The sequence below is a fragment of the Hydra vulgaris genome, chromosome 12, assembly GCF_038396675.1.
Source record: "Hydra vulgaris chromosome 12, alternate assembly HydraT2T_AEP".
Lineage (NCBI taxonomy): Eukaryota > Metazoa > Cnidaria > Hydrozoa > Anthoathecata > Hydridae > Hydra > Hydra vulgaris.
The window spans coordinates 65,191,739-65,212,107 of NC_088931.1; the positions used below are offsets into that span (position 1 = coordinate 65,191,739).

At 26.5% G+C, this 20,369-nt stretch overlaps 1 protein-coding gene across 2 annotated transcripts in view; it reads right to left on the reverse strand.

Moving 5' to 3' along the window:
• LOC100207907 (ankyrin repeat domain-containing protein 29) overlaps nt 1-20,369 on the reverse strand; it is a 40,027-nt gene extending 19,658 nt beyond the window's left edge. The window contains exons 1-3 of one of the 2 annotated variants that reach the window (XM_065814132.1): nt 20,240-20,361; nt 7,756-7,810; nt 3,226-3,324 (exon numbers count right to left, since the gene is read on the reverse strand). In XM_065814132.1, coding sequence (XP_065670204.1) covers nt 3,226-3,258 — 33 coding nt within the window. In that variant the 5' untranslated portion in view covers nt 3,259-3,324; nt 7,756-7,810; nt 20,240-20,361. Of the gene's footprint in view, nt 1-3,225; nt 3,325-7,755; nt 7,811-20,239 lie in introns of both variants that reach the window. The other variant, XM_065814131.1, reaches the window with a different exon arrangement.

Sequence of the window (20,369 nt, forward strand, 5' to 3'; positions counted from 1 at the left end):
AGTTGTAAAGATATTTAGGTTCAAATCTTAAGTATTTAGGGTAAAGTCCCTAATATTGTCGAAAAAAAAGTTATTTAAAAGTATGTCAACCTGGGTTTCAAAAGAAGCGTATTTTCATAGAGATTTTAGAAAACATAAATATTTTTCCTTAAATATATTGACAAAAAAATTATGTGAAAAAATGCTAAAGACTCTGAAAAAAATGTCAACAGAATGTTATTCAGCAATAATACAAAAAATACTTATTTTTATTACAAATAAATAACATTTTAAAAATCTCTATGAAAATACGCTTCTTTTGAGACCCAGGTTGACATACTTTTGAATAACTTTTTTTTTGACAATATTAGGGACTTTACCCTAAATACTTAAGATTTGAACCTAAATATCTTTACAACTTGACAAGATGGTAAAAAAAGAGTAGCATATTTGAAATCAAAATGAGAAATACTATACAAAAAACAAATTGTTTGCTCGGCACCAGAAAAAAATTTTTTTTTTGTTGACCTGTGTTATTTATTAATAAACAAATATTGCTGAATTTTAATAATATTTATAAATATTATTAATATTAATAAATATTATTAATAAGCAAATACTTAGGAAATCGAGCTGCATTGTACTTGATTCACAAAATTAAAATTTGAACAAAATTTGATTAAAAATTTGATTGTGTAACAGAAATTTGCATAACATAGTAGCATAAATAAAATCAAATTAAAATTATTAGGGATGTCCCAGATAATTAAAAATTAGCTAGCCAGATATTTCTTTAAAATATTTGTTCCAACCGACTGATGCTTTCATTACAAAACTTACAATGCGAACTTTGATAAGTCAAAATCAAAGGTAGTATTTTATTGCAAAGAAAATGTATAAAATGAAAAAGCAAATGTCTATTCAAGTTAGACATTTGCTTTTTCATATTACATTTAAAGTTAATATCAATTAAAGTATATCAAAAAAATAAAGAATATCAAAGTATTTATCAAAAAGGTATGGGATATTAATGATGAAAAGCCAAAGCAAATACATAAACAATTAAGACTGTTACCTAAACACAGATAAAAAGCTATTGTTTCTACATAATAATGCAAATAAATGAGTGATAGAATCTATATTTCTTGTGCACAGGTAATCTTATTTATTTTAACTACATAACTTAAACCAAATTTTTTGAACCTACTAAGATTAGATTATCTTAAATGATTAACACTTTAGAATTTGTGTTCTAGGTTCATATGTATGTATGTATGTATGTATGTATGTATGTATGTATGTATGTATGTATGTATGTATGTATGTATGTATGTATGTATGTATGTATGTATGTATGTATGTATATACATATGTATGTATATATGTACATATATGTACATATATGTATATATTTATACATTTATATATATATATATATATATATATATATATATATATATATATATATATATATATATATATATATATATATTTATACATATATACATATATATATATATTTATACATATATATATGTGTGTGTATATATATATATATATATATATATATATATATATATATATATATATATATATATATATATATATATATATATATATATATATATATATATATATATATATATATATATATATATATATATGTAGGGCGCAAAAAATCGTTTTTTTTTTGTGATTATTGACCTTTATATCTTTAATTATTGATGATTGTTTAATTTAAGATGTATATGTCAAAAAAGGGAGTTTCATTTTCAAATAACTTTTATTCTTGTTAATAAGTTATTAGATATATTAAAAATGCTTATTGAAATTCAAAACTTTCAAAAGTGTTTTTAATCTGTAAATAAACATAACTTCAATTTAAAGAAAATAAGAAAATTTAAAAAAAAGCTATTGAGGAAAGTAATCATGTTTAAGCAGGGTTTCTTATAAAGTAAATTCAAATGCATTTATTTTAAGTAAAATTTCTTTTCCAAGTTCTTTCATAAGACTCTTACAACTATTATTTTAAATATCATTAACATATGTTAATCCAGCTAATACAATTATATGATAAAAAATACTTATTGTTAAAATTAAAAAAAGATAAAGAAAAAGAGGTAAATAAAAGCTCCTTTAATCAACTACTAAAACTACTTTAATCAACTTTAAAAGCGTATACAAATAAACAACCTTTAAAGACATTTCTTGGTGATAATTGTGGTCTGAAGAGTACAGTATTTAAACAAATAAAGACGAGTTTCTTCTCCTTTTTTTATTATGTGTGGTATATATATATATATATATATATATATATATATATATATATATATATATATATATATATATATATATATATATATATATAGATAGATACATACTTATACTGTATATTGTTTTTTTATTTAACCCCTTTCATGCGGTGACCATAATATTATGGTATACTTAAATTTTTCAATGTGACACCCATGTTACATTCTTTTGTAATTATGTTCTTAAATTATTTTTTCATAAATTTGCTACATTAAGTTATAAGATTCTATAAAATAAGTTTGATGGCTTATCCAGTAATGCATTGTTATACAGTGCAGCATTGTTATACATTAAGCATTTTTATATTTTAGCACTTTCGTAACAGGATGAAAAAAATTTATTGATTTGAAACTATAAATAAATAAACAAAATAGTTAAATGTAAAACGAACATGAAAAAAGAACTTAAATTTGATAAAAATTTTTTTTTTTCCTTAAACATAGTTGGAGACTTTAAAAAGTAAAAAAAAAAAAAAAAAAGTAAAACGTAGTGCTTTAAATCAAAAAAAAAATGAATTAAGTATAATAAAATAATTTTAGATTTAATATTATTTAATAATAAATTTCATTTAAGTATAATAAAATAACAATAAAATAAAATTTTTTTAAAAACGGAAAGCAGAAAAAAATTTATTTAAACTATTTGTTTTTTTATTCAAAAAAAATTATTTCACAATTGCAGTGAAAATGGTTTTTACAACAATTATTTACTGCCAAATTTTTTCTGCATAAACTATTTTAAAAGACTGTTTAAATAACCTAATTGAAAAAAGTTGTGGCGTAACGCAAATGGCTTAATGTGTAGGTAAAACCTTCATTTTATACATAACATGCATACAGCATAACACTTTTTAACAAAGCCACGATTTCCTATTCCTAGGTAAGTTTCTTTAACACCATAAAACAAAAATTAGGATTTTTTTTCGAAATGTACCTTTCTTCTTGCATTAACTGATGCCCCACACATAAGAACTTCTTTTACAATAGGAAGATGATTATTAGCAGCAGCAAGAATTAAAACAGTAGTTCCATCCTGAATGAAAATAATTTGACAACATCAGATATAACATCATCAAAATGCTGATATCATAAAATTATAATTACTAATTAAATCAAAATTAATATTATATACTACTCTAAAAGACATACAGTTTAATACAGACACTATACAGTACAGACTTATAGTATTGTGCAAAAATTATGTGGTACAGTACTGACACATTGCCCTGTACAGATATTATACACTACCATACAGATATATATAGTACAGAATATATCCAGAATTGTACAGACATTAAACATTACTATAAAGAAATGCAGTACACCACAGACAAACAGTAAAGAAACTATACAATACAGTACAGACATACAATACTGAACAAATATTATACAGTACTGTAAAGACATTATGCAGTGCAGTACTATACAGACATCAAACAGTGCAGTATTTAATTATAGTGATTATTATATTGATTATTATGTTGAAGATATTCATCAGCAAAGCACAACAATAATAAAACTCAAAAATCTCATTACATAATCTTTTATTTTAATTCATAGCTTGCAAATTTTTTTTACGAATAAACAAATATTGCAGAAGTTGAAGATAACTATGTGATAGCCTATATTTTTGTAAAAAAATTTGTTTAAATAACCTTAAGTTTTTTTCTTTAGAAAAAAACTAAAAAATCATTAAATTTTTTCTAAATAAAAAATTCAAGTTATAATTGTTGTAATTTATCAAAAATCTTGTAATGATATGACTTATTATGATAATAGTTTTATAATTGTGATCATTTATTATCATTTACCAAATTAATTACTTTACTTTGATCTAGGGATTGCGACTAATATTTCAGAAAGAAAATTGATGTTACTATGAGGGACAAAGATTTAGATGCATACTTTGATGGCATAGATGGAACCAACATGAACCACAAATAAAAAAAGTTGTTGCACAATACAAGGTAAAACCACAATAACGCATCAATTTAAAGAGATAAATGAGTCTGTGGAAATTTTTTGGAATTTCTTTGCAATGATATTGCAAATGGGGGTGTTTTTTAATGGTGAAACTGAAATAAAAAAAGACGAACGAAGTAAAAAAAAAAAATAATAATAATTTCAAAAACAGAGGAATAAAAAAACAACAACAATGAAGTAAAAACAAGATCAAACAATTTAAATAAATAAAATAACTGAAGATAAAAAAGAACAGCAAAAAAAACCAAAACTACTTTAAACAAAGTTAAAAAAGAAATGTTTGAAAATGGTAAATAATAATAGAAAAGAACTACAAATTTTACTATTATTTATATTTATTTTTATTTCACTATTAAAAAAAAAAAAAAACTTTTTTAATTACTTAATTTTTCAAATTTTTGTGAATTTTTTACATTGTTATGCATTGCTTAAATTGTCCTGTAATTTTGTACATTGTTTATTTTATTATGAATTTTTGTGTGCCATTGGGATTGTTTTTTTTTTATGGCATACTGGCACACTACACAGTCATTAATGCCGATTCGCTGAAGTTGTATACAATGATTTTTTCAAAACTACATTAAAAGTAGGGCTGCTAACAAATATATCATCTTTTTGGTCTATTTATGTTTTGTTTGGCTGGAAACTCAGAGCATTTAGATGTCATAGCCATTGCCATTTATGGTAGCATTATTATTTTTTTTACTGAAAATGTAAATAAAGGTACAGGCAAAAATAATAAAATAAAAATATTGATTCAAAATTAAAAATGGCTACTTCAAAGGACTTTAGCACATCTAAAAGGTCTGAGGTTTGGAATTATTTTGAATTTTCTCAAAAGTTGCAACAATCAAAGTGTAAAATTTGCAAAGTTTTATTGAAAACTCCTGGCTCAACTACATGCAACCATAACAAGACACGTAAAAACGAAAGATAAAATTGACATTCTAATATACAATGTCTCAGCATCTGAGGCTGTTGAAATTAGTCCTATTCATAAAATACCAAGAAATGAAAACTCTTTCAGTTCTAGGCTTAAAACTTTACCTGAAATTTTGAGCAGATTGACTGCACTTAATGGATTAAGTTTTACAACAATTGCTAATAGTCAAGTTTTATGATCAGCGTTTTGTGCTCAAGGATATAACATCCCAAAAAGTCATTGAACTGTTTGTGATTTAGTTATGAAATATTTTTACTTAGTCAAGAAACAAGCATTTGGTTCATTGAAACAAATCATTCTGAATAATGGTAAAATTAGCCTTACATTTGAAGAATACACATCAGTTAAAAACAGGAGATATATGAACTTGAATGTTCATTATAACAAAGGATTCAATCTCTTGGAATGTAGAGGGTGCATGGCACAATGCCAGCAGCTAAAGTCATTGAACTAATTACTAAAAACTTGATTCATTATATTTAGATTTAGACAAAGATATTGCCTCTGTTACTCATGGACTCTGTTACTGATGGAGCAAATCTAATGAAAAAAATTGGCAATAACACAAAACCTGTACATTAAATGTGTTACAATCATGCATTACATCTATGAGTAATTGATGTGCTTTTCAAAAAAAATCATGCTAGATTACTACACAATAATGTTGTCAATCATGTTACGATAATATCGATCAAGTCTTCTGTCAACCGTTTCCTTGCTCTATAACTCTATTCTTTTTTTTTCTAGTAACATCAACTTAATAGTGGTTGCTTGCAGCCTTGTTGGGAGTAAATAAATAAATAATAAAATCGACTTGTAGATACCAATCATACCAAAAAAAAATCAAATATTCCTGATGATGTTGATGATGATAACAGCAAGAAATAAGATGAAAGTTCAATTGAATGTGCTCAAAATATTCAAACATCAAATGAAGGTTTAATACCACCATTGCCAAATGAATTTCAAGAACCAAAATTAGAAAAACAGTTCAAATATTTTGTAGATCATCCCTAAGCAACAATGATGATCTTTAGCCTAATATTGTTAAAACAAATGGTAAAGAAAAGATTTAAATGTGTGACGCAAGGACTAGGTGGAGGAGCACAATTGCCATGTTAGAACGTTTTTTGCAAGTTCAAAAAGAAATAAAAATAGCTTTGATAGACAAAAGCATTGACTTTACAATCCTTCCAAAGGTGAATTTGATAAAATTAACAGTCTTTGTACTGTCCTAAAACCACTAAAACTAACAATTGAAGCACTTTCCAAACAAGATGCTGATTTGTTACCTTCTCTGTTATAATCCAATCCAATTTATAAGAAAAAAGTTAGCTGTAGCAAACACACCTATTAGTCAGCTTGTAAAACAGCAATTTGAAAAAAGGCAAAACATTAATTTAATACATCTAATGAAATACTTGTTACCCAGATTTAGATATCAAGATGATCAGTTTGGCAATAAAATAAAAAGAAACAATATAGTAAATCTTGCCACCAAATCAAGACTCAAAAATTTGAATATGCTTTTCAGTGCTCCTTAAACTATTCCCTTGATATCTGTGGAGGCTAAAAGGGCTTTAATTTTTTTTATTTTTATTTGCAACAAAAACAAAAAGCTTGTAACAGGATGATACGTTGATGCATTAAATTTTTAAAAACAAACATTTAAAAATTTTGAGTGATAATACTATTTTTGTCAAAAAAAAATTTTTATTTCAAATTAAATTAGTGTTGAGAAAGAAAGTGGGTAACTATAAATAAATTTGTTAATTATAAATAAATAAATTTACTACTTGTTTCTTGTCGTATCTTGCATTTTTTATTTCAAAAAAAAAAAAGGATAAAAAAAGTTCAAAGAACTTTTTTCCAAAATAGTTCGAAACTGTTCAGGTTCAAACTTCAAAAAAACAGTTCATATTGGCAGCCTTAGTTAAAAGTAAATGTTTAAAAATGGTTAGTTAAAAGCAAATGTTTGATTTAAAATTGGCTTATTTAAAAGCAAATGTTCAATTTGTCTGAATTAAATTAGTTTCGAAAAGATAAAGGATTAAGACCATCATTAAACTATTAAACACTGGCAGAATATGATACTACAGCGTTATGAATGATAGTTGCAGCTCTGAAAAAAAATGGATAAAAAGGAATTGTTTCAAATGAATATAGCACATAAAGATAATTTTTTATTTTTTTAATAAAAATTATAAACAATTTATATAAAAATTTTGTCAGTTACCATTAAGGTATTTGTAAACATAACTTAATGTTCATAAAAATGCCAAACACGATTCATAAAAAACAAAAAATTTTAATGGCTTTTGTGAAAAGAAATCTCTTAAACAAAAACACTTCTCCATTTTTTAAAATTAAAAAAAAAAAAATTTTATTTGCTTTTGCGAATTTTAATCTATAATTGAGACTTATGTTTTACATAATAAAATAGTCGGCAGACATAATAAAAGATTATTTTTAATTTATTTTTGTTGATTTATCTTACCATAAAATATGGAAACTTACAATAATAAATGTTAAACTTACATAAATAAGGTTTGGTGTCACTCGTATAGTTAAAAACTAGTCAATGGAGTGACACCTAAAAATAACAAAATAGTAAATAAAATATAGAAAGAATTTAAAATAAAAGAGCACTAATAAATAATAATAATATTATTAATATTTATAACATGAATTTAAAAATATTACAAATAATAACTATAATATAAAGATAACTTATATAATCTATAATGAAAACTTTAATGATTATAGTCAATGATAAAAACAATAGTAAAAATAATTATAGTAAAATTTATAACTATGATAGTAATAATAAAACAACAATTACAAAAACTATAAACAATATTATTAAGCTAATATAATGGAATCACTATCGCTATCATAAACTATGATGGAATCACTATCATTTAAAAAAGCATTTAAAACAAAGATGATAATAATAATAGTAATTAAGTTGAAAAAACTAGAATAAAATATAATACTTTTATTAATACAGTAATATATTAAAGCAACAACAATAATAGATAAAACTAATATATATATATATTTGGTAACAATGTATATACTAATATATATATATGGTAACAATGTATAAACTAATATATAATATGGTAACAACTAATATATATATGGTAACACTGATAAAAGATAAAACTAATATATATATATATATCAGGCCTTGTTAAGAAGCGTTACGCAGCTCGCATTTTTGCGCTACGCAAAAACTTATATCTTTTAGAATATTTAAATTATCTTTTGATTGTCGTAAACGTGACATTTATTCAGAAGAAATAAAGTCGTAAGTAAAAGCATTTAACCGCAATTGTAAACTAATAGATTTTTTGTTAAAGAAACAGCTTGTTTCATAATTTTTTTTGTTGTTGTTAAAAATTAGTTGGAAAAAATTAAGTGTTTTAAGTTTTATCTTAAGGAATTAAATATATAATTCCTTTTAAATATAAAATTTATTTTTAGTCATAATAGTTTAAAAAATGCACGATTTATTTAGATGTAAATATTTTATTGATAAGATATTTTGTTTATTGTTAATTCAATAACGTAAAGTTTTAATGACGTTCGTTTAATTTATGAAAATAAATTATGATCACGAATATGTTATCGGTAACTGATAAACAACAACAAAAAACTCTTTCTTGTTTAAAAACATTATTAAAATGAGTTCACAAATTAAATAAGAAAAATTTTTTTAACAGTTAATAAAATAACCAAAAACCAACTGTAAAATGATATGAAAATAAACAAACATTATTTTACGTTTCATGAAAAAATATTTTTTTCAAAATAAAATTTAGTTCATATTTGAAAAAAATAATAATAATATATTATTATTTGGAAATGCCCATATATATATATATATATATATATATATATATATATATATATATATATATATATATATATATATATATATATATACATATATATATATATATATATACATATATATATATATATATATATATATATATATATATATATATATATATATATATATATATATATATATATATTATATATATATATATATATATATATATATATATATATATATATATATATATATATATATATATATATATATATATATATATATATATATATATATATATATATATATATATATATATATATATATATGGGCATTTCCAAAAAAGCATGCACAGAAACTTGTTTCTGTGCATGCTTTGTTTTGTCTATTGTTTTCATAAAAATAATCTGCATATTTTGTCTATTATTTTCATAAAAATAAAACTGGCTATCTCCAATTTACTCTCATTTAATATTAGTCTATATAAATGTTTTGTAAACAAAAAATGGTATACATTAGTAATGTTAATAAAGAATGAATAAAGTTCGAAGCAGAATCACTCACAGAACAAAAAAAACTTAAATTCTAGTTGCTAGATAAATAAACTTTAATTCCTTGGAAAATATGAATTTCAGCAGTATACTGTTTTTTTTAATATTTTAAACATTAGTAAAGATTTCTAGAAAGTTACAGGATTGCACTATGTATCATAGTCACAGCAATCGTTTAAAAGCAGTTCATGAATGATCACACACGGAAGTCACGCACAGAAGTTGAGAATTTATTAATTTCATGTAGTTATTTTTATGAAAACAAATTGATTATGAGTATTTCAAGTGAAATATTCTTCTTCTTCTTCTACGACTCATATTTAACATATTTTTGATGAGAAATGGTAGTCATCAATTATTTCTAGCTAGAGTATAGTGTTTTGAAAATTATTGTATATTTTTCAAACTGTAGCGATATTATTACGCAAAAAAATAAAATGATAAAAATGTATATACTTAATTTATTCAGGTAGCCTAAAATATAATAAAAATATTTTTGTTACAATTGTTCTTTAAGAAAATTATGCATATTGCTTTATGTCCCAAATTTTAATTCCTATATTGACGAATAACAACCCTCTTACTCTCAGACAAAGTCTAAAAGCACATTGTTAATGTAATTAGACCTGCTTTATCTGCCAATCTTGAGCTACTCTCCTATTGTTGTGAGGTTGCATTTCTTTCTTTTTTGATAAACCAAAACACATTTTTCTCGACTTTTTATTAAACAAGTTGCATTCTTTTACTGTATCTGTCCCTTCATGCTATAAAAACTTTTATTAATTCAGTTTTTTTTCCTTGAACATCAAAAAAACCTTATCCATCTTCATGTTTATCTTCTTTGTACAACTTACAACGTTTTAAGTCTTCAGTTATATGTTTCCTAGTATTCATAACTTAATAGTGGTTGCTTGCAATATTTTTGGAAGTAAATTAGAGTTTGAAAATATATAAATGTATGCCAGTATTTAATAAATAATAAATGTAAGCATAAAATTATAATATTTTTTTTAAAACATCTTCGCTTCCAACAAGGCTGCAAGCAACCACTAATTAAAGTTGGAAGTTACTGGAAGAGAAGAGATGAAGATTGTAGAGCAAGATAACGATTGACGGATGACTTAAAAGATTGCAAATTATATGAATAAGGAAAGCAAGATGAAGTAAGAGAATTCCAAAGAGCTGATGTTCAAGGAAAAAAACTAGACAAATAAGCGTTTTTGGAGCACTTAGGAACAGTCACAGAAAAAGGATGACACTTAATTGAATGACGAGTAACACAAAATTGAATTTTAGTAGATGGCACAAGAGACGCTAGCTCTTTAGAGCAGTGCCCATTATAGTATTTGTAGAAAAGAAAGAGAAGCAACATTACGACGATGTGATAATGGTTGGAGGTTAGCTGCAAGAGCAGGTCCAACTATGCTTACAATGCATTTTTGCACCTTGTCTAAAAGAGAAAGGGCATCATTAAAAGATCCGCCCCAGATATGACAACAGTATTCCATACAAGGCTGGATTTGAGATTTATAGAGATAGAGAATAGAATCCGAAGTAAAAAAGCTCGATAAAGAGGTGCAACCTTAGCAGATGCTAATTTTGCAACTGATTTGATATATGGTTTCCAAGAAAGATTGGAAGTAAGAGTTAATCCTAGAAGATGAAGAGTAGATGACTCATCGAGTACATCACCATTCATAAATATAGAAAGATCTAAATTATTGCGATAACGATTGGCTGAAAAAAATTGAGTTTTATCTGTATTGAAGTTCACCAGTCACTGTGAGCCCCATGCTGTAGCAGAAGTGAGATCCTTTTCAAGCTCAAATGCTCCCTCCAAGCAATCAGAGAGTGTTGGTTTCTTATCACAACAAGAATAAATGGTAGTATCATCAGCAAACAATGCCACCATATATATGTGAGAATATCTGGAAGATCATTAATGTAAATTAAAAAGAGAATAGGGTCAAGGATAGAACCTTGAGGAATCCCTGAAGTAACAGAATAAGAAGAAGAGTGCTGTCCATCAAGGACAACTTTTATACTACAATTGGAAAAAAAGGATTCAATAATCTTAAAGATATTGCCAGATACACCATAAGAAGAAAGCTTATGGAGAAGATGCCAAACTTTATTAAAATGTCAAGAGCGATGACCTTAACCTCTCCACCTTTATCTAATGCACAATAAAACCAATGAGTTAATACTGTTAGCAAATCAGCTGTAGAACGAGAAGATCGAAATCCATATTGATGGTCAGAAAGTAAGTTATTAGATTGGTGAGAGATTAAGTGTTTGTTAATTAAAGATTCAAAAACCTTGCTTATAATAGGAAGAAGACTAATGGGACGATAGTTAGACAAATCAGATCGCTCTCCAGAATTTTTGAAGATGGGGATAACAGATGCCGCTTTCCGGCAGGCTGGAAAACAAGACTCTGATAAGCACTTGTTGAATAGTTTTGAGAGTGTAGATGACAGCTCCGGAGAATACTTCTGCAAGACGATAACAATTATGTTGTACGGGTCACAAGCTGTAAAAGATTCTAGGCAGGAAATTACTTTAGATACAAAAGCTGGAGTGATACGAATATCAAGCGATGGATCAACCTGTTTGACTGCTATATCAGGTAGAATGCAACTAGTGGAATCAAAAGATGATATTGATGAAAAATTTTTAGCAAATAATTCAGCTTTGTCTTTAGGTGAGGTGACAAAGTCTGAACCATACAAGAGAGGTGGAATTAAAGATTTGCCCTTATTATTAGTACTATTAAAGATTCTCCAGAAGTCACGAGAGCCTAATTTTTGAGATGAGATACGAGATTTCATGACCTGAGAATAGTGGGCTTTGGCGTTAGACAAAACCTTTTTACAATAGTTTCTAGCGGTAATAAACAGACGTCTGTTTTCTAGAGAGTTGTTTTGCTGATAAATATGGAAGTAACGGTTTCGATTGGCAATCGCAGCAGCACAGTGTGAGGAAAACCACGGAGGAGAGTGAGGCTTGACCTGGAACTGCCAAGAGGGAACAAAAGATTTCATGCCAGCCTGTATTAAGTGTTATAAATTTGAATGCCAGTCATATATTAAGTATTAAATGCTAAATCCTATAAATTTGCAGGGGCCGGATTTGCAAAAAATTTCATTTTCAGCCAGGGCCCTTGTCACTTACTACTGTATAATGCTTCTTAACATAGCCTGAGTTATACTGACGCTTAATCCTTAACTAGATTATATAATCAAGTATCAAGCATCATGATGGTTGATACCATCATGTTGATTTAGCCTGCCTGATAGCATTGCATATAGCACACAACTACTAATTGTTTTAAAATTCCCTATACTAAAAATACCTAATTGAAATATGTAGTTAGTATATTATATGTAGTTATTTAAAAAAGGCTAAAACTATTTTATTAAAGGGTATTTAAATTAATGAAAAATGTGGTTTATAGAAAGTGCAAGATAAAAATACTTTCTTATTGTTAAGTATTGAATTTTAACTACAATGTATTAAAGTATTTTTAATTTTTTAATTAATGGATTTTAATTGCTTCAGATAAACAATATTCTAATTAAATGTTATAACAGTTTATTGTTTTACTTGCTATGATACTTAATTGTTGTACTATATTACCGCTAGTCATAAGCTATTTTTGTATATAACTACGCCTTCGGGAACTTTTGTTTATATATATAAGTTGTAAATAAAATTTGAAAGAGGGACAGAACTGTTGAGGGACAATCTGTTGGTATAATGGACAAAGATTTTAATGTTTATTTTGATGGTTCAAAAATATAAATAAAAACAAGGTGAACCACAACTGAAAAGTTTCATTGCGCAGTACAAGGTAAAACCCCAGTTAATAATTCAATTTAATGAAGAGATGGACTCATGGGTAAAAAATGGTTAGTTGAAACTATGCAACAAAGATGAAAAAATACAGAATGGATTGTCCTGTTAATGGCAGTTGAACAGAAAAATAAAGGGAAGATACAACCTGTTTTTGACTTTCGCGAGTTGAATTAGTATGTTAAATCACATAATGCCTGAAGCGACACATGTGATAAACCAATGAGAAGTTGGAGAATTATTGGTGACATATTTTATATGCTTGATCTTAGATGCTTCTATATGCAAATACAAATTGATCCGATTTTGTGATAGCATCAGAGGGTAGTCACAAAGAAATAGAATTACACATCTTTGTAAAACTGATGCAGGCATTACTGAAGCAACTCATGCATATCAATATTGCCAAGTTAGATGCTGTGGTGTGTGGGATAAACCTACCCGCTAAATGGAATATAAAAAACTTATCAATATTCACTGATTCAGTAACTGCTCATGGGTAGTTTAAAAGTATGCTGACTAAAAGTCATATGGTTCAATCAAATGGATTATCAGAAATTAAATGATTATTTTCACTATTACAAAACTTAATAAAATATAATATGAACACAGCATTGAAATGGCTTCCAAACTCAAAAAACGAAGCTGAAGTGTTGACAAGAGTTCCGAAGACCTGGTTAAATGAGCTTTTACAAAGAACTATATTGAGTAAGTGTTGCAGAAAAAAGTTTTAAATTGTTACTCAAAGCATCATTTTGGCATTAATCCGACACTGTTTACAGCGCAACAAAGATTCTCACATGTATTGAGAAAAGATGTGAAGAATGTGTGCAAAAATGTTATCAATATAATTCAATTGATCTAGAACCAATAAAATGGGAACATGGAGTGTTAGATGTACCAGATGCATGGTATCATATTGCTTGTGATGTGACTTACTACAAAGGGTCAACATATATTTAAAAATCTTTGACTGTAGTCCAAGTCAATTTGCAGTTTGGAGAAAGATGCCTCACGAAAATGCCAAAAGTATAGTTAGTCAATTGGATTCTGTATTTAGGGAGCATGGCCACCACAAGAACTATTGATGAGTGGTGTTTAGATCCAGTGAATTCTCAAAATGTGTGAGAAATGGTGTGTGAGAAATGGTGTGTAAAAAAGATGTATAGATGTCCCTTTTGACCATCAGAAAATGGGATTGTGGAGTGTAACTTTTGCACAGTAAAATGAACAGCTGAAGGCAGGGCCGTATCCAGAAGGAATTCCATACCGTTTTAGCAGTATAACAACAACAACAACAAGCTATTTATTTTCCATAAATCATTTTTACAATAGTTTTGATTATATTAATAATAACAATAATAATAGTAATAATAATATATTATAATAATATAAGTTAAAAAAAATTAATACAAATTAAAGTAATAGTAATAATAATAAGTATGTTTACAATAATTACTATGAAAAAATAATAATAATATCTAATATTATAATGGCAGTTATAAGCATAAAATTATTTATAATAATAAGTTAATGATTTATTTAGGAAGGTACTTTTTTTTTTTTTTTTACATCAGATTAGTATATGAGGTCTATAAATGTCTTATAATTAAAAGTTTTTGTCTATCAAAAAAATTTAAAGTTCATAATAAAAATGTAACAATTTTGGTATATATTTATATTATTTTTCTTATAGAAGCATGCCACACTGACGAGAACTTATTTATTCATGCATTTAGAAAAAATGCACACTGTTTATAGTTATGTAATTAAACAAAATTTACTATTTAATTTATGTTAAGCAAGTTTACTAAATTTACTTAACTTCAGAAGTATTTATTTGTTTAACTAAATGTTTTGATATATTTAATTAAACTTTGTTTCTACTTTTTCTTTTGAAACGCAATAGAACGTATTCATTTTAAAAAATAAATGTGTGAAATTATGGGATCACCCAAAATGCACATTTAACTTGCATTTTTTAACTGCAAAGCATTTAGATTGCTTTAAAACAACAGCAATATATCAAGAGATCCGTAGAGAAAGGTTCTGTATACAAACTTGCTTTGCATGGAGCCGAAATCGCTAAAGCCAAACAAAAGCACTAAAACAGAAAGATCATACAAAAGTTGTTGAAAACTGTATATTTCATTGCACGCAAAGGATTTGTCCATACATAAAAGATATTGGTAATACAGACATCGAAACACATTTATCAACATCTTCAAAAAATGCATCAATACATCCATAATATCTGTTGACAGCTTCATCAAGTGTTTAAGCAACAATTTAGAGGATGGTTTAATAACAAGCCTCATAAATGCTGTTGATTTCAGCCTTTTACCAGACGAAACAACTGATATGGCTGAGCAAGACGATTTGTCGATTTCTGTCCGCTACATAAACAATGACAACAAAGTAAAAGAAGAATTCCTAGGACTAGTAGAAGTTATTGGTAGTAAGGGGAATGAAGCACTCTGTAAAAGAATTCAAGAAGCATTAATTTCAAAAGACATCAACATTAATAACTTAAGGTTTCATGGTATGGATGGTATCAATACAATGAGCGGGGAAAGGTAAATCTGTTTATTTAGGTTTCTTCTTTATTCTGAAGAATAGGGTAAGCTAGGGTGAGGTTTTTAATTTATAAGGGTATATAAATTTCTAGTACATATTTATATTTATTTTACATACTTACATTTACATATTTTATTTATTACCCATTTTAGTATATACTTACCAAGAAAAATAATGTGACAAAGTCCTTTTATTACAGATGACTTTTGTTGGAAAAAGTATAAACTAATTCATTTAACATCTAGGTCTGGGTTGCAGAGGAGATGCAACATATTGCACCCTATTCAAAATAAATTAACTGCAGAAATCATCACCCAGCATTTGTTTTTGTACATATAATCCCTAAATATGAGCTGTTGCATAACATGGATACTAGTATACTGGCTTTATGGAAGACAATTAAATATTCTTCGGTTAAAAACTCAATATTTAGGGGAGCTCAAAAAGGTTATGGTTTACGAAATCTCAAACTATTAAAAGCTAGCAAACTGTTTGCTTTCGCATGGCGAAGCAGCTAATAGAAGTATATCACTTTTTGAGTCAAATATTGGTACACTTGATGCCATCATTTTACAAAACAAAGATTCAACAGATATAGAGATTAGAAAACAGTCTTTAGAACCTGATCATTTCTTGTTCAGTCCAACCCGACAAGCGTATGCAGTGGCACGCCTTGTTTATCTACTTTTGAGAAATTTAGACATATTGACCACGGCAGTTTGAATTTTTTTAACTTTTAAAGCGTTTCAATAATTTAAAGCTAAACTTAAAAAAAAATAAGAAGAAGAAAAGGAAACAAAATTGTAATGAAATACCTAATTTTAATTAAATAAACTAGTTTTCTGGCTTATTGATAAAAACAGCAAAATTTAGCAAAAACATTTGAAAAAGTTTCAAAGTTGTCCTTTTTTCTAGCGCAAATAATAGCCCTGGAAGGGATCACAAATATGCCCATTGCTAACCATATTTTGGTACAATACAACACCAACAATGGCGAGAAGTGGGAATGGGAATGCAAAAAAATAAGTATGTCTGATGTTTACCAAATCAAGGGGAGAAAACATTAAAATTCAGAAAAGATTACAGCAACTATTTACAGCAATATTTACAGCTAATTACAGGGTTAGCTAATTACAGCAAATTTACAGCTTTTTACAGGGTTACAGCAACTTATAGAATTGAAGAAAAAATTTACATTTGCCTGGCTGATGTAAAGTGCACCTCAGTTTGGAAAATTGGTACTGCTATTAATGTACTCACAAATACAAATATTGAAATTGACGGTGCACCAAGACATGTGCAAGATATAAGAATAGCTCCTGCCTCAAATTCTATAAGTGCTTTAAGTAAAATTATTATCAGTGCATAGAATGACGGTTATGAAAGCGAATCAGAATATTAAAGTATTTTTACTGCAAGGGAGGAAGAAACCAAAACAGTTGCTGACACTAAGGAAGAAACTGACGACAGAGAAAGCCGCCAATAATTTATTACCATTGATAAGATAGTAATAAACCAGAGAAAGATGAAAGACAATATATTTAAATGATTATGTTACTTAAAAACTTTAGTTCTTATAATAATGCTTAATTGTTATAACAGTATTTTGTTATACTTTTTATGGCAATTCCATGTGAAAACATCCAAATTTTTTATAAAATGCAACCCTAAGTCTCAGATTTTGCTGATTTTTACACCAATCAAAGATTTTAATAAGTTATGAACATTACCAAAATTTTATCATCTAATTCCAAATGGTTTCAAAGATATGACTATTCAAACTTTGCCTTAAACCAACAAAATCATTTAAAAAAATAGCTTTGGTTTTTGTTTCTGTTCTGTGTGCAATGGAAAGCTAAAAATGTGTACACCTACATATTTTGAGGCAAGGAATCCAATAACACAACTTGAAATATTTAAAAATAAACATAACACTTATAATATTGACCTTTATTGCAATTTTACTAGGGCGAGTTTAATTAAAAAAATGCTGATGCAGCTTGATTTTCTTTTTTTTATATAAATGTTGTCCTGAATAGTTTAGCTAGAGTTGTTACAAAAAATTGGAAAGTGGTCTTTTCTTAAACAGAAACAAACATTGTCAAGTTTACTTAAATTTGTAACTTATAAACTGGAATTATGAAATATCTAAGGAAAAAAAAGTGGTACTCTTAAGTGCTTAATATAAAGAAGTTGATAATTTTAAAGTTTAATAACTTTTCGTAAATTTTCCCACCTACTCTTAGTTTATTAAGATGCCTCCTCCCCTCCCCTTCTCCCTCCCCTCATTTATTAAATTTTCCTATGATGCGGAGTCCCAATAAAGATTACGGTTTGAAAGTCACAAAAAGATTATTTGCTCTTTTTTTATTTATCTAGTTTTCAGTATCCAGGAGTTCTAAAAATATAAAAAACCTTATGGAAATGGAAAAAAATTTTAGTTTTTGAACTTGGAGTCCTTAGATAATGGCGACAAGGACTTCGGGCTTAAAAACAATAAGTTCAAAGTCATTAAATTTTATAAATTTAATGACTTGAACTTTGATTTTACCAATTTTACTGATTATTGTTTAACAAGGTTTTTATTAATTTTCTGAAAATTTTCCCATTCACTGAGCTTAATTGATCAGGATGTTTTTCAGTAAATTAAATTAAATAATAAATGCTCATCATATAAAGCATGTTGTGGCACATATAATGTAGAAAGTGATAAAATAATGAAATGCAGAAAGTGATGGTAAACAACTTTATTAAATATTGATCTTTCTTACCAATAATTGTCTCAACCAATTGTTGGCTGGTCAATAAAAAAACAACTGTTTATTATTCATTAAAATTAGTCAGGTCAAAAAAAAGTCAAAACTTGTTAAGTATAGTAATACAAATTTATTAAAATGTTTAGAAACATTAAATAAAAAATTCAGATTATGACTCCAAATTTCTTCATTAAATTTATCTAAAAATTGTACATTTGACAATGTTTTTTATTTCTGTTGTGATAACTTTAACTAAATTGTTCAAAATCTTTATAATTCAACTCATCCCCAGTAAAATGTTAATTAATTTTTGAAATTTAGCAACGGATTTTATAAAATTACCAAGAAAATAGAAAAAGCAAGTCAGCAACAACTAAAGGAACAATTTGATATGGTCAAAGCTGTTCCATTTCATTACTGTCTAACTACTCTTAGGTACTTAATACAATGTGGGGTGGGAATAAATAGATGGATGGGAAATTTTATCCAAATGTAATAAATGGGGGAAGATGGAAATTTTTTTTTAGATTTGAGATACAGTTTCTTTGTTCATAACAAGTAAAATGTAATAAATGAGGGGAGGGGATCTTTATAAGCTCAGGGTAGGTGGGAAGATTTTCCCAAAACTATTAAACATCAACTTCTGCATATTAAGCACTAAAGAGTACCACCTTTTTTTCCTTTGATTTTTTCATAAGTTATTAGTTTTTCATAAGTTTAAAAATTACAAATTTAAGTAAATTTGAAAACTGTTTTTTCTGTTTAAGAAAAGACCACTCTCCAATTTTTTGTAACAACTCTAACTAAACTATCCAGGACAACAATTCTCCTGGCATGAATTGCCAAAGTTCAAAAGATTATAACTGCAACACTGCTTTGACAATAGTGAACATATTATTATTGATCTAAAGTGTTATAACAAAATATATTTTTATTTCTAAATACTCACAGTATGAACTTAAATTCATTATAAACATTTATTATACTATAAACATTCATTACAAGAAAACACTCATTATACTATAACATATTTTAGTTTTAATGTGTCTAAATTTGCAAAATAAATGAGTTAATTTTTGAAACAAATATGCTAAAAGCTCTTATAAGATTTGAATAATATAACACTAATAATAAAATAAGTTCTATTTATGTTAAACAGCTTAACATTAATGTTTCATTAATGCTTAAAAGCAAAACAAAATTTTTTTTGTTGTAAATTAAGTTAATTGAAAGTAAATTGGCAAGTCAATCAACTTTGTTCAAGTTGGCAACTCAATGATTCAATAATTTATTTTGTCTGTAAAAACACCTATTATCCTCAACAAGCCAATGCATCTAACTTTTTTTAATTACTTAAATAATATAAACAGAGGTGTTATTTGTTTATAATTTACTTATGCACTTTTTGAATATTTCAGAAAATTGTAATAAAAATTTACCTCATCTGTACAATCAACATTTATTGCATTTTTATCTTTTAAATAACTTTGAACAAGCGATAAATTTCCCTGAACTGCTGCTATATGAAACTGTATTTCTTGTTCATTCATTTTAAAAAACTAAAAGATG